This window comes from Aegilops tauschii, chromosome 6 (assembly GCF_002575655.3).
Source record: "Aegilops tauschii subsp. strangulata cultivar AL8/78 chromosome 6, Aet v6.0, whole genome shotgun sequence".
In the NCBI taxonomy this organism is placed as follows: Eukaryota; Viridiplantae; Streptophyta; class Magnoliopsida; order Poales; family Poaceae; genus Aegilops; species Aegilops tauschii.
In genome coordinates this window covers 44,014,973-44,026,820 of record NC_053040.3, presented here as the reverse complement: position 1 = coordinate 44,026,820, position 11,848 = coordinate 44,014,973, and the positions used below count along the sequence as shown (strand labels likewise).

The 11,848-nt window shown below is 42.0% G+C and overlaps 2 protein-coding genes across 2 annotated transcripts; both read right to left on the bottom strand.

Moving 5' to 3' along the window:
• Nucleotides 1-208: 208 nt before the first annotated feature.
• Nucleotides 209-4,232, bottom strand: LOC109768819 (histidine-containing phosphotransfer protein 1). Its single transcript, XM_020327544.2, has 6 exons — nt 4,000-4,232; nt 3,754-3,884; nt 3,595-3,663; nt 1,786-1,857; nt 1,012-1,085; nt 209-596 (listed from the first exon to the last, which is right to left on the bottom strand). The coding sequence occupies exons 1-6, from the start codon at nt 4,054-4,056 to the stop codon at nt 562-564; spliced, it is 438 nt and encodes a 145-aa protein (XP_020183133.1). The 5' UTR covers nt 4,057-4,232; the 3' UTR covers nt 209-561.
• Nucleotides 4,233-7,129: 2,897 nt separating this feature from the next.
• Nucleotides 7,130-10,623, bottom strand: LOC141025782 (uncharacterized). Its single transcript, XM_073501707.1, has 3 exons — nt 9,330-10,623; nt 7,749-7,956; nt 7,130-7,642 (listed from the first exon to the last, which is right to left on the bottom strand). The coding sequence occupies exon 1, from the start codon at nt 10,621-10,623 to the stop codon at nt 9,826-9,828; it is 798 nt and encodes a 265-aa protein (XP_073357808.1). The 3' UTR covers nt 7,130-7,642; nt 7,749-7,956; nt 9,330-9,825.
• Nucleotides 10,624-11,848: the final 1,225 nt, after the last annotated feature.

The window sequence follows — 11,848 nt, the reverse complement described above, 5'->3', positions numbered from 1 at the left end:
AAGAATGGATGATTAGTTTGGATCAACTTCCATTGTTTCGATTCTGATGCAAGCAAATACACGGGCATGTATTCTAACACAAACACTCATGCATCGTTCTCTTTAGTTTTTAGCGGTTTTAAAAATCATCCACTATAATTGTATATACCGTATAATCGGCAGAGGAAATTATTTAGTTTACCAAACATGGTGGCTTGTTTGCCTCGTCTTAATAATATAATATAAAATAGATAGATAAAATATGTTCTCAACAATATACCACCACAGTCGATACACGGATCAACGAGAAACAATATTGTAAAGATTACACTGCGGCTGCATTTCTACAAACCGACTAGAACCAAGACACCAATAATCCGCAAAACGACCACAACTGAACTTTTTTATTTGACCACTCAGAACAAAGACATCGATACTAGTAGATGATTATCTTGCCACTAGGCAGCTACAGACCCCACATAAGCAAATGACTCCAAGCTATATAAGCAAGGTTGAGCATGTTCTACGACTTCAAAGGTGTTGTACCATCAGAACATGCAGCTCCAGCTTTATCGCTCAAGTCTACTGTTTAGGAAGGCCTGCACCTGCTGGCCCGGCTGCATCAGAAACAGAACAACGGGTTAGTTGCGTAACCCATTAAGAAAAGCTTGCATTATACGAAAATGAATTTAGTAAGAACAAAAGCCCAAAGAGTTAAAACACAAAGCAATTGCAAATTAAAGATGTCCATCGTCCAGACAAGAAAGCGAAACATGTCCCTTCTTATTTATCTTCCACACTTATTACTAGTTATTCAATGTCTGACATGCAGACTAGCTGCATTCATTTCATTAACAAGCTTTTCATTTGTTGTTATGTAGTAAACTAACTGAATCCATAGCATCATATCTTCTGTTTGGTTCAATGTTTTGCATATCAAGCAAACTTTAGGATAAGAAGTGTTTCCTTCGCATTCCAGTTTACTAATGTAATGCTACAAAGAGTTTAAGACGAGTTTTTAAAAAGTAGTACCTGAAGCATGTAGTTTGAACATGCTGCACAGATCATAGAAATCGTTCCTCACAGAATCCAGTGAGTTCACGCACCTACAAGGAAAACAGTCCAGTAACTTGTGAAACTCCTTCCCATTTGCAGCTCACGAAAGAAACATGTTAATAATTAGCAGCACATGAAAGAAACATGTTAATAATTAATAACTACTAAAAATGCTCTTCCCATTACAATTTGCCTCCATAGATTTTTTTTTCTGGTAGAATTATCGTGACAGTTCATTTAGAAGTCTTATGAATATCACCCTGGAGTTCTAGACATACTTGCTTAACAAGATATGTACCTGCATCCATAGACAATAATCTAACAGAGACAATATTCAGAGAAGAAGACAAAACTTAGCTTCCCTTTTATATCTCTAAACACTATGATAATTGGGGCATTGCTGTCAGTGCTGTAAAGAGAACCCAGCTTTTCGTTTCAATTTTTTGTTTCTAAACATTCATGGAATAGTGTTCCTACTTTAATACAACATTATTAAAGGATATGATCAACTAGAAAATTGTACTAGAGCAGTTATATTCCTAACTCAGTGGAGTCACCCAAAATCTGTCTCTATAAAGGCCGAGTAAAATGAGTAGTTTACAAAGGCAATGAACATGCAATTGCATCAAAATATACTAACACTAATAGTAGATGAGTAGAGCACACTAGGCCATCACATTCAGTATGAAATTTCAGTAAACACAATGATCGAAAATACAATAGTGTGACATAATGATACAAGGTACTGACCCATCTTTGCTCTTCTCCTGACAGCACTGATGGAACTGAATGCAACTGTTCTTAACTCTCAGAGCACCAATACTGCAATATGCAATAGCATACAATCAGAAAGGCCCACAAAATCGCTTTAATGAATGAAAATGAACATTGCAGTTCTATCTCTTCACTTCAGAATCCTAAGTGAATAGATAAAGCACTATGATTATCTGTATCTGAGTTAAGAAGTCAACTAAATACAACTATGAAAGCCCGGCGTAAGCAAAGCGATTTATTTCACCAGAGCATATGCAATATGAAACATTAATCCAATAGGAAATATGTATAGTTTCTGTAATGAAAGTGCTAATCCACGATAAATGACTTTGAATAAGCTAGATATTTTACATAAAGCGGTAGTGACTCATTGGCTTACATCCTCTGATTCCATCAGAACTACACGTCTAGACCAAAAACATACATGGACTTAACTTGATTAGGCAAGGGAACAGTTTGGGCATCATAATATTAGCTTCTAGTGATAACACTATTAATGTATATTAATAATAACACAAAGGCTAACCTTGCAAAACTATCAACTAGTTCGAATGGGATCAATTGACCTGAATAAGATAAGTCCAATGTACAGAACCATCCAAGTAATGTGAATGCAACGGGACATGTTTCTCCTATCTATGTCACAGAATGTTGTGACGATAAAGGGAGTATGATAATCCACACCAAATTAATTGTAAGAGGCCCACGATGTGAAGTGCTACTCTTTGAGCCGCTTGATGTGTGCGGAACATATGATATTTGACGGATCTAAATCATTAAACATGACAATGGTTGAACAGACATGTTTCTCCAATATATATAGGTTATGGAATGTTGTGACGATAAAATAGAGTAAATATAATAATCCTCCCCAAATTAATTATAAGAGCTCCCACTTTAAAAAGGAGACGTGAAGTGCAATTCTTTGAGCCGCTTGATGTGCGTGGAACATATGATATTTTTTGTCAGATCTAATTATTAAACCTGACAATGACTGAATGGAGGTCAACCAGCCCCACCACTTAACACAGAGGGTCCAGAGCAGTATTCATTGAGCTGTCCGGTCTATGGGAAGCAGATCTTATTTGTCAGATCCAAATCATCAAACGGTAACAACGGCCAAACAATTTGTCAGATCTAAATAATATAGTAGTATAATGGCCAAACAGTTTGTCGGATGTACATCACACAACAGTACAATTGCCTAACTGTTTGTCTGACCTAAATCATTAAACAATATAACACACAAACTGTTTGTCGAATGCAAATCATAGAACAATACAATGGCCAATCGGTTTGTCGTATCTAAATCACAAACAGTACAACGACAAAATTGTTCGCCGTATCTAAATCTAAACGAATATAACAGCCAAACTGATGTCACCTCTCCCCAAATTAATGGGAAGATGTGACGTGCTACTTGTTGAGCTGCCCAATGTGTACGGAACGGATATTTTTTTGTCGGATCTACATGATAGATCACTACAACATGCCCAACGGATCTACGACACCAGTGGTACTAATACGAAAGAACATCAATCTATACTCGTTGAGTCGTTCAACCAATGCAGGAAATTGACCATCATTGTCAGATTTATGACATAAAACACTATAATGATGAAATAGACCATAATTCCCCCAAGATGATTGGACACCTTACCATGTATCGAGCAGGGAGCTAAATACCTAATTTGCACACCAAGAACCAAAAACAAAATCATAGTTCCTATAGTATTGCACAAACACATACGAAGAGGACATGAAAGAAGAAGAAAAGAGCCTCACCTTGCACTGCTTCCCTTGAGCTGACGCACAAAACCACCCACCTTGTCATAGTCCACACATGGCTTGTCCCTGCAAAAACAGCAACCATATCCCCAAGCTAAAAATCAAACCAACCACTCTACACTAATGGTTGGATCAAAGGAAAGGAAGCTTGTGTACAGCAGCTTGGCAATCTCGCCGATGATACGCTCGCCGTCCTCGCAGAAGAGCGTGACAACCTTGACGATGAAGTCTGGGGCGCTCCCTTCCTGGAGCATCTGCAGCTCCTGGAACTGATCGTCCAGCAAACCCTAGCCCACCAAATAAACACAAAACAAAAACATCAAATTCTCTGACAAATATCACGTTACCTGTCCACCTCAATAAATTTCTGCATAATTGGCACAAAAATAGTAAATAGCTTACCGCAGCGAACATGTTGGCAAGGAGGCTGTTGGGCTGGTTCAACATTGGGGCCGCCATGGCTACCCGCAACAAGGACACTAGAGCTACAAGGGAGGAAGAAAGCTAAGCGAGGAGAGGAGAGGACAGGGGAGGGCGAAGATGGAATGGGAGTGAATGGATGGAGATTGGTGTCGGTGGGTGCAGTATATATAGGGGAGTTGGACTGCAAGTCCGCAGCCATGGATGGCAATGGACGGCTACCCTTCGTTCTCTTTATAGCTCTCATTTATTTCCTCTTTTGTTCTTTCTCATCTAAAAAATGTTATCTATCATTTAAATGCCTTACTTGATTTGACTGGCTAGGCATGGTTTCATGGGATACCTTTTATTTCAAAATGTTTTAGCTGGATACCTCTTATGCTCCAGCTTTTACCTACCTGTTTACAGCTATGTGACGTTTTCTAGTAACATAATAATTACATTACTAGAGACCAAAAATGACAGCAGTACTCAACAAAGCTTTAGAGGTTGGCAAGCACTGGCAGATACTTAATACTCCAGTCCAGCTGTTGGATGTTGGAGCAAAGGCCGGGGACCCTTGTTGGTTTTGTCTATATGCAACGGCCGGACAGCTAAGCTCTGGCTCTTCGCATAATTGCATCTTTTGTTTCTGACCTATGTTCATCATTGTTCATACAACAACACCACTCTTTTGGTTCGAGTTCATTATCTTGTCAGATGGCATGAAAATGAACAATACTTCCTGAGAGGCATGGTTAGTGGATTTAGGACTTGCTACAGCGCGTGGGAGTAATGGCAGCATATAAGAATAAGAGCAATGGCAAAATTTCCACCATATTGTTAACCTACAGATTTGCTAAGATTGAAAACTGAAATATCATGGTTCTACTGACTGTTCTTGTCACACCATTTGGACCAACTAGGCATGCAGTAAATAAAAGAAGAAACTATGAGGTGTTAAAATCTCTTAAATGGAAGAAAAAAATGTGTAGCAACAGGGAACCGTTTGACAAAATAGAAAGAGAGCTTTATACTATGATTGCATCCATTGTCATCAACAATCTATACGGGTGAAGAGTCAACTAAATGTGCCTCTACTAACATGAGGGAGCTCATCAGCAGATATTCTAATTAGTAGAAATAACTGATAGACAGCCCAGATGCAATCTTATCATGTAATCATTGCTTTGAACCATGTTTGCCAAATGTCATAAATGACTGTTCATGTCTCCAAAAACAATTTGTTCTTATATGTGATCTGAGTCAGAAAGAAAGAAAAAACTCTCCAGATAGAAGGATTACTTAAAATTTATCTTGTGCTCACGATTTCAAAAGGTATACAGCCAAAGTCTAACAATAGCACAAAAGGGTATAGAGAAAACAGAGGAGGCTTAGTCTTTACCGGACGCTAATCTCTTCAAACAAAGATGCTGCAGAAAGAAAGAAGATTTTCAGCTTACAAGAACTAGAGCAAGGAACAAGCAAACCAGATCAAAACTGCATCATCAGCAGTGTTCAACATACCGCAGCCATCAAGAAGTCCAACATTGCTCCCCCGCAAAAAAGTGTCCAGAATTGTCATCCAAATGGAAATTATAAGTTCATTTCATATTAGACTATCTCATATCATCGCCACGGCCAGATTGAGGGCCTTCCTTCACAGAAATATATCATGAGTGCAGATATACTACTCACTGATATTTCAATGCATCTGCAGTATGACCTAATCTCACACTCTCTTAGTTTCAATACGAATGTCAATACAATACAGGGATGAACAAGTCCACAGACATGCCACATATAAGGACTCATGACTCCCCAGTGGTAAGTGCAACAACTCTTGGCTGACATGATATGTCAGTTCTCCACTGTTTTTGCAAAAATGGAGCACATGATGCACCTTGTCTTCGGAGAAAACCAGCCACCAGCTCAAACAACAGGAAGTGTATAACCGACGGTCAACTGTGATTTCAACTATGCCTAGACAGCACCATATGCGCTGTGAAACCAACATGTAATGTTATTTCCATGTCGATAGAATATGCAGATTAAACCAAATTAAATGTTTGTCATCCCTCAGTAATTAGAAGGCATATGTAATTTCAAAACAATATTCTTATCTGTCATTTGAGAAATTAAAAAAAAAGTGGGAATCACTCTGAATAGAATTGGAGTATTAAGAACATATCTCGTAGTGCACCACATGCCCCCGATTTCAAAAGGTATACAACCAAGCCAACTATAGCAAAAAAAGAAAAGAGACAAAACCTTCAATAAACACCTGGAATTATACACAAGTAAGAAAACCAGTGCCTAGTCAGAAGGGTGATTGCTTGTCACGAGGAATTGCAGGTGCATGCCCACAGATTCCAAATTCACACAGATTAAGATAATGCTAATATAGCAAGGCAGGATGATCTTGCAAGACAACCACGGTGGCCTGTCAATGGAAAATGTAAATAATAGTTCCAGTTTAAATATGCGTATAACATATCTCTTGAAGTAGGACTCCCAAATTCTTAATAGCTCGACTGCATGAGTACCTATTGAATCAATGGACCACAAAGATCAATCAAAACCATATATGAGGCAACTAGATTTTGCAGAGAACAAGCAGTACGATATAATCTTGTTGTCATCTCATAAGCTAACAAATATCATAAGAAAGTATATAGTCGTGAAGCACATTCATGCCTAAATGAAAACAGGAGTTCAGGAGCCTACAAACCATGGAAGCAAAGCATAATGTACCCAAAAATGTTAAATATGACGATAGGTTTAGTGATATGTTCTCTGGCAGTAATATTCTTGATGGCAGGTAATTTATGCCGGCCAGTATCACATCTGGCATCAATAAGTTCTGGCGCAGAGATCAGCAGCACAAGCTCGATATAGTTGTGAAGATATCATTTTTACAACACTCAAAAATAGATGCCATCAAGTTTCTGGCGCCAAATATAAAACATGACGTTGTTGAAAGAAAAAAGCATTTGTTATTAAATTTGAGCTCTGATTCAAATTAACTTGGCCCATTTAAGATGTTTAAACCCTTACTGATATAGCTCTGCACTTGAATTGGGTGTAACCGTGTAAGGACAGAGTTCACCCACGAAGTCTGAAAGATTCAGGGTTTCAGAGTTAAATTTCAACTCTCATACAGATTCAGAGTACAAAATGTATAACATATAAATTGATTGTTTACGTACTCTCTTGCTCGTTCAATTACATCCAAGTGAAGATCCAAGATACCACAAGCAAAAAAGCATGCAGCTCATCAATGTACGAATTAATCAGACCACCAGAAGTATCTACTTTATTCAACTTATTATTTGTTGAGGAGGTTCCCTCACTCCACTTCAGTTGCGCTGATGAATCCAGCAGGCAGGCGATAGCAACACAGACGGGTCTCACCATGTGTATTACAATATCCAGGATAATACATACCATCCAAAATTCAAAATCAGCAATGTAGGATAAAACTCCCGCGAGCGTATCATACTCGTTACTGAAGCTGCTTCAGGGCAGGGCATCATCAACTAACAGAGCCTTCAGAATCACAAAACCCCAGGCTCCATGCTTCGTAGATCACCCGGAAGAAGAGGATATCACAATGCATCCGAATCCAGTTTTAGAACATCTTCTCCTGGAAGAAAGAATGCACCATTGATCTACTTCAGTAAATCAGTCAATATGTTCATGTTTATTGCCTGGACACTTCTCGCTTGAGGAAAATCTACCCATCATCTCACCTGGTACGTCACTGCATTCATCAATCAACCCATTCCCTACCCATATCTTGTTTCTACAATTCCCACTAGCTAGCTAGGCACCAGAGAAGACACACACAACAGATCATCAAGTCAGAGCTCCTCGCCAGTATAGCATGGACCCATCTCCTTTTTGTTACTGCAAGCACACAGCTGATATCCCATTGCTTTCATTTCCAACTTCTACAGCCTGACATCAGGAACAAATGTCTACCATCATGACATGGCTTGGTTCTTAAATTGAGGTACTCAACATGCCTACTATTCATACGTTTGAAATTCTGCAAGATTCTATAACTACACAATATCTGACAGTTAGTACGTGCATGCCTAGACTGAAATTTAACAAAATAGGCAACAAGAGATGGAAATTTCAGTAGAACTGAGAAAAATACTAGTTGGATAATCTCTTAGCTGAGGAAACAGAAACCACTCCAAATATAATTGGATTATGAAGAGTTTATATTTTGTAATGCACAAAGTGCTCACGAGGTATGTGGCCACAGCCTGATAATCACATAAGAAGGGATTATACATAAGTAAGGAAATCAGCACCTAGTCAACGGAATGTTCACTTGTCATGAAGTGCACATGCATACCCCAGATCCCAAAGACCAAGCCGATTCAAAGAATGCTAGTATAGCATGAGAGGACGGTCTTGCAAGACAATCACATTAACATGTGAAAGCAAATGGAAATGATAATTCATTATGCCTGGTGTAACCTGAGGGGCCTTGGTTTTTAACAACCATAATATATAACGGCTGTAATACTGCGTTATTGAGTTTTGAGGTCAGTTGTCCCTAGAACTGAATGTATCAGCCAGCAAGCCATTCAGAAATAGAAGAGCAAAATAAAGGGAAAACCTAATACAAATTAGTAAACCATGAATTACTTTGATGACAGTTAATCTCTTCAAACAATGAGAATGAGAGAAGATTAATTTTAACTGAAACCAACCGACAAACTAGACCAAAATGGTATCCTCTGCAGTGATCAACATATTGTGGTAACGGGTAACCAGTAAGTAAAAAAATTGTTTCCCCAAACACAGGTCCTAAATTTTCTTATGTGTTCATTTCAAATATAACTCTCTCATATATATCTTCCCTATGGCCAAACTAAGGACCTTTTTTCATGGAAAGATAGATTACAGAATTACACCGAAAACTGCAGGGGGCATTTGAGAACAATATTCTGCTTCCATATCAATATTCCAAAATGATCTCGAGAGTGTAGATATACAACTCGCTGATATGCCAATGCATATTCAGAATTGCCTGGTCTCTCAGTTCCAATATGTGTGTCAACATGACAAGAGGATGGACAAGTTCATAATCATACCCTGCTTTCTTCCCTACAGAATGATGACATGGTCATACCAGGTCCCATGAATCTAATCACTAACTTCATCAAGTGTTTAACAGCGACAAACCCAGCAAGTTAAAGGCATACTACAAAGACAAGCATCTATTTAGACACGAACACTGAAATAAAGTCTACCAGCTTATTGAACAAAGCGAAATCTTCAGGGAGCAGCAAGAATTTTTCAAATTTTAATACCGTATTCTTGGTTCCTGCAAATCTGAGTCTAGTCGGCACTTCCCCTATGCAAGCGGCTGCATATTCTTCAGCGAGGTGTTGTGCAACTTCCTTGTACGGGCATATGAATTTCTCCACAAACACCTTCTCAACCAGACTGAAAATTGTATTGTACTTCAGGTCCCGCTTGAGTAATCCATTTGCCTTGAGAAACTTTATAACGTAGTGTCGGGGTCTCAGCCGGCCCACTAGGCTGTAAGTGAGAACTGTCGGCCTTTGAGCAATGGATGCCGGTTCCAGCCCCACCTCAGAGATGAGGAACTCGGACCTGCGCTGCAGCGATTCCTTATTCCTCGTCAGCAACGTTGGAGCCTTGGAAATAGCAATATGCCCACATCAGCATCCGACCATCTGAACGTGTTCTTGATGTAGTCCACTTTGGCGGTGATCTTCTCCTGGGTGAGGAATGCGACAGCGTGCAACGCCTGTCTGAACATCCCAGAGCCACGTGGCACACCTATGCCTTCGGTGCATGCCACCATTGCCCGGAGGCGTTCCAGGTTGGTGGCGAGTAGCCATCGCGAAGAGATGCAGAGCCTGACGATATCGCGATTATCAAGCCCACACTCCCGGAGGAAGGCGACGTTGGGCTTGACAACCCTGTCGAGGTCGCTTCCGAGGAGATTGGGGCTTTTTTTGAGTACCCAGAGCCGGAGGAGGTTGTGTAGGAGCCGAAGAGGGACAGGAGGTACGGTAGTTTCGAGGCGACAGATCTGCAGCGGAACGACTCGCCGGCGACCGAGACGAGGCACGCGATGTCAGAGCGCGAGAGACCGAGGCCGGTGAACCCCGCGGCGCAGAGTAACTGAGGGTCCTTGGTGACGACGGCAGCGACGTCGGCGGCGGCGGAGAGGCCGAGGACGGCGTCGGGATTGGTGGGGGAGTTGAGGTGGGAGAGCTTGGGGGAGGCCTTGAGGGCCTGGGGTCGGGTGGCGACGAGGTACTCCTCCACGGCGAAGCTACTAGGGTTGGGGGAAACGGCGGGCGCGGCGGCGGTGGAGAGGGGAGATAGCGTAGGAGGAGGTAGAAGGGAGGAGCTGGGTGAGGATGCATTTCCGGAGGTGGAGCATGGTGGCGGCGCGGCGGCGCCGGCGGCGAGGAACAGCCGGCGCGAGAGCAAGACAGAGGGGTGAGGATTTGCGTGGTCTGGTTCGACCTTGTTGCTGACCAAGTGGCCCCACCTATCAGTGTCTCTCGCATCTGATAATGGGCTGGGCTTTTCTTTAGAGCGTTCGTATGCACGAATTTCCCTCATCTTTTGTTGTGCTTCTCGTGAAAAAAATACTTCAGTGTTTTAACTTTCTTCTTCTTTAATGTTTTTTGCGGGAAATAGGAAGATTTCATTACTCAATGCGGCTTTTCAGCGATACACAAATTTACAACTTTGTCTGTGCCCGTATCAAACCAAATGGCAGTACGGGGTGTGCTCCGCCCGTAAGCCGCGAGACTATGACTAACTTTATTTTGAGTACGTCTAATATGCGTAATTGAAATCTCTCATGGATTCTCAAAAATCAGTAACTGAACGTCGCGGCTTACGGGCGGAGCACACCGCCATTTGGTGGAGAGCGGTCCCTATGACTCGTATTTAGCATCAAGACTGCCTGAGCGCAGTCCAACTCGACCGCAATGGGTAATCCGGTCCGATGAAGAGCAAGATCAAGGTCTTCTCTGCACGCCATGAGTTCGGCCTCTAGTCCATCATCACATGTGGTGATCTGTCTGCATGCAGTAAAGATAATAGCACCGGTGTCGTCACGTAGCACCATTCCACCACCAGCCGCCCTTGTTTAGTTGATGTAGCTCCCATTTGTATTTAATTTGGTCCAGCCATGGGCGGGCGGCGACCAGGGCATGTCCAGTCGCTGATCCTTGGCTTGTTGCATGTCGCTGCTGCTCTTGCTAGCCAGTACGTGCACCACCATTTTACCTTTCTCACTATTCCCCTATGGATGCTGGTGAATGCACAAGAGCGAGTTTATATACCCATGTAGGAAACGACACGATGCTTTCGTCGAGGGGCTGGCTTGCCATGCGTGAGTTTGTTCCGGACGTACCACACGCGCCACATAGTCATCAAGGCCACCATGCGAATATTGTCGGAGAGCGGCTCGAGCAGTGTAAAGAGCCACTCCGGCCCGGTATTGCGGACATATCAATGTCTGGCAACGGCCAGTCTGAGGCCATGGCACGCCAGAGGTTCTTCGCAAGGGGGCACTTACACATTGCGTGGAAACCGTGCTTTCGTTCCACACCACAAATGGGACACACGTCAGTATGTTCGAGGTGGCGTGAAAATTTATTTTCCCAAGTGGCCAGAGAATTGGAGACAAGCCTCCATGCAAAAACGCGTACCTTCGGGGGAGCAGGGCACCCCCATATGATCTTCCAGATGACGCGACGACCATCTGGTGCCCTGCTCGTGGTGGTTGCCGATGGATGCTCGCGCTCGTCCATGGCTAAGCGATAGGCGGATCGGA

Coding starts and splice junctions, on each gene's coding strand:
- LOC109768819 (XM_020327544.2), bottom strand. CDS start 4,056: ATGGCGGCCCCAATGTTGAACCAGCCCAACAGCCTCCTTGCCAACATG. Junction 1,858..3,594: donor CTCAAGGGAAGCAGTGCAAG/GTGAGGCTCTTT, acceptor TGCATATTGCAG/TATTGGTGCTCTGAGAGTTA. Junction 597..1,011: donor GTTCAAACTACATGCTTCAG/GTACTACTTTTT, acceptor TTTCTGATGCAG/CCGGGCCAGCAGGTGCAGGC.
- LOC141025782 (XM_073501707.1), bottom strand. CDS start 10,623: ATGAGGGAAATTCGTGCATACGAACGCTCTAAAGAAAAGCCCAGCCCA.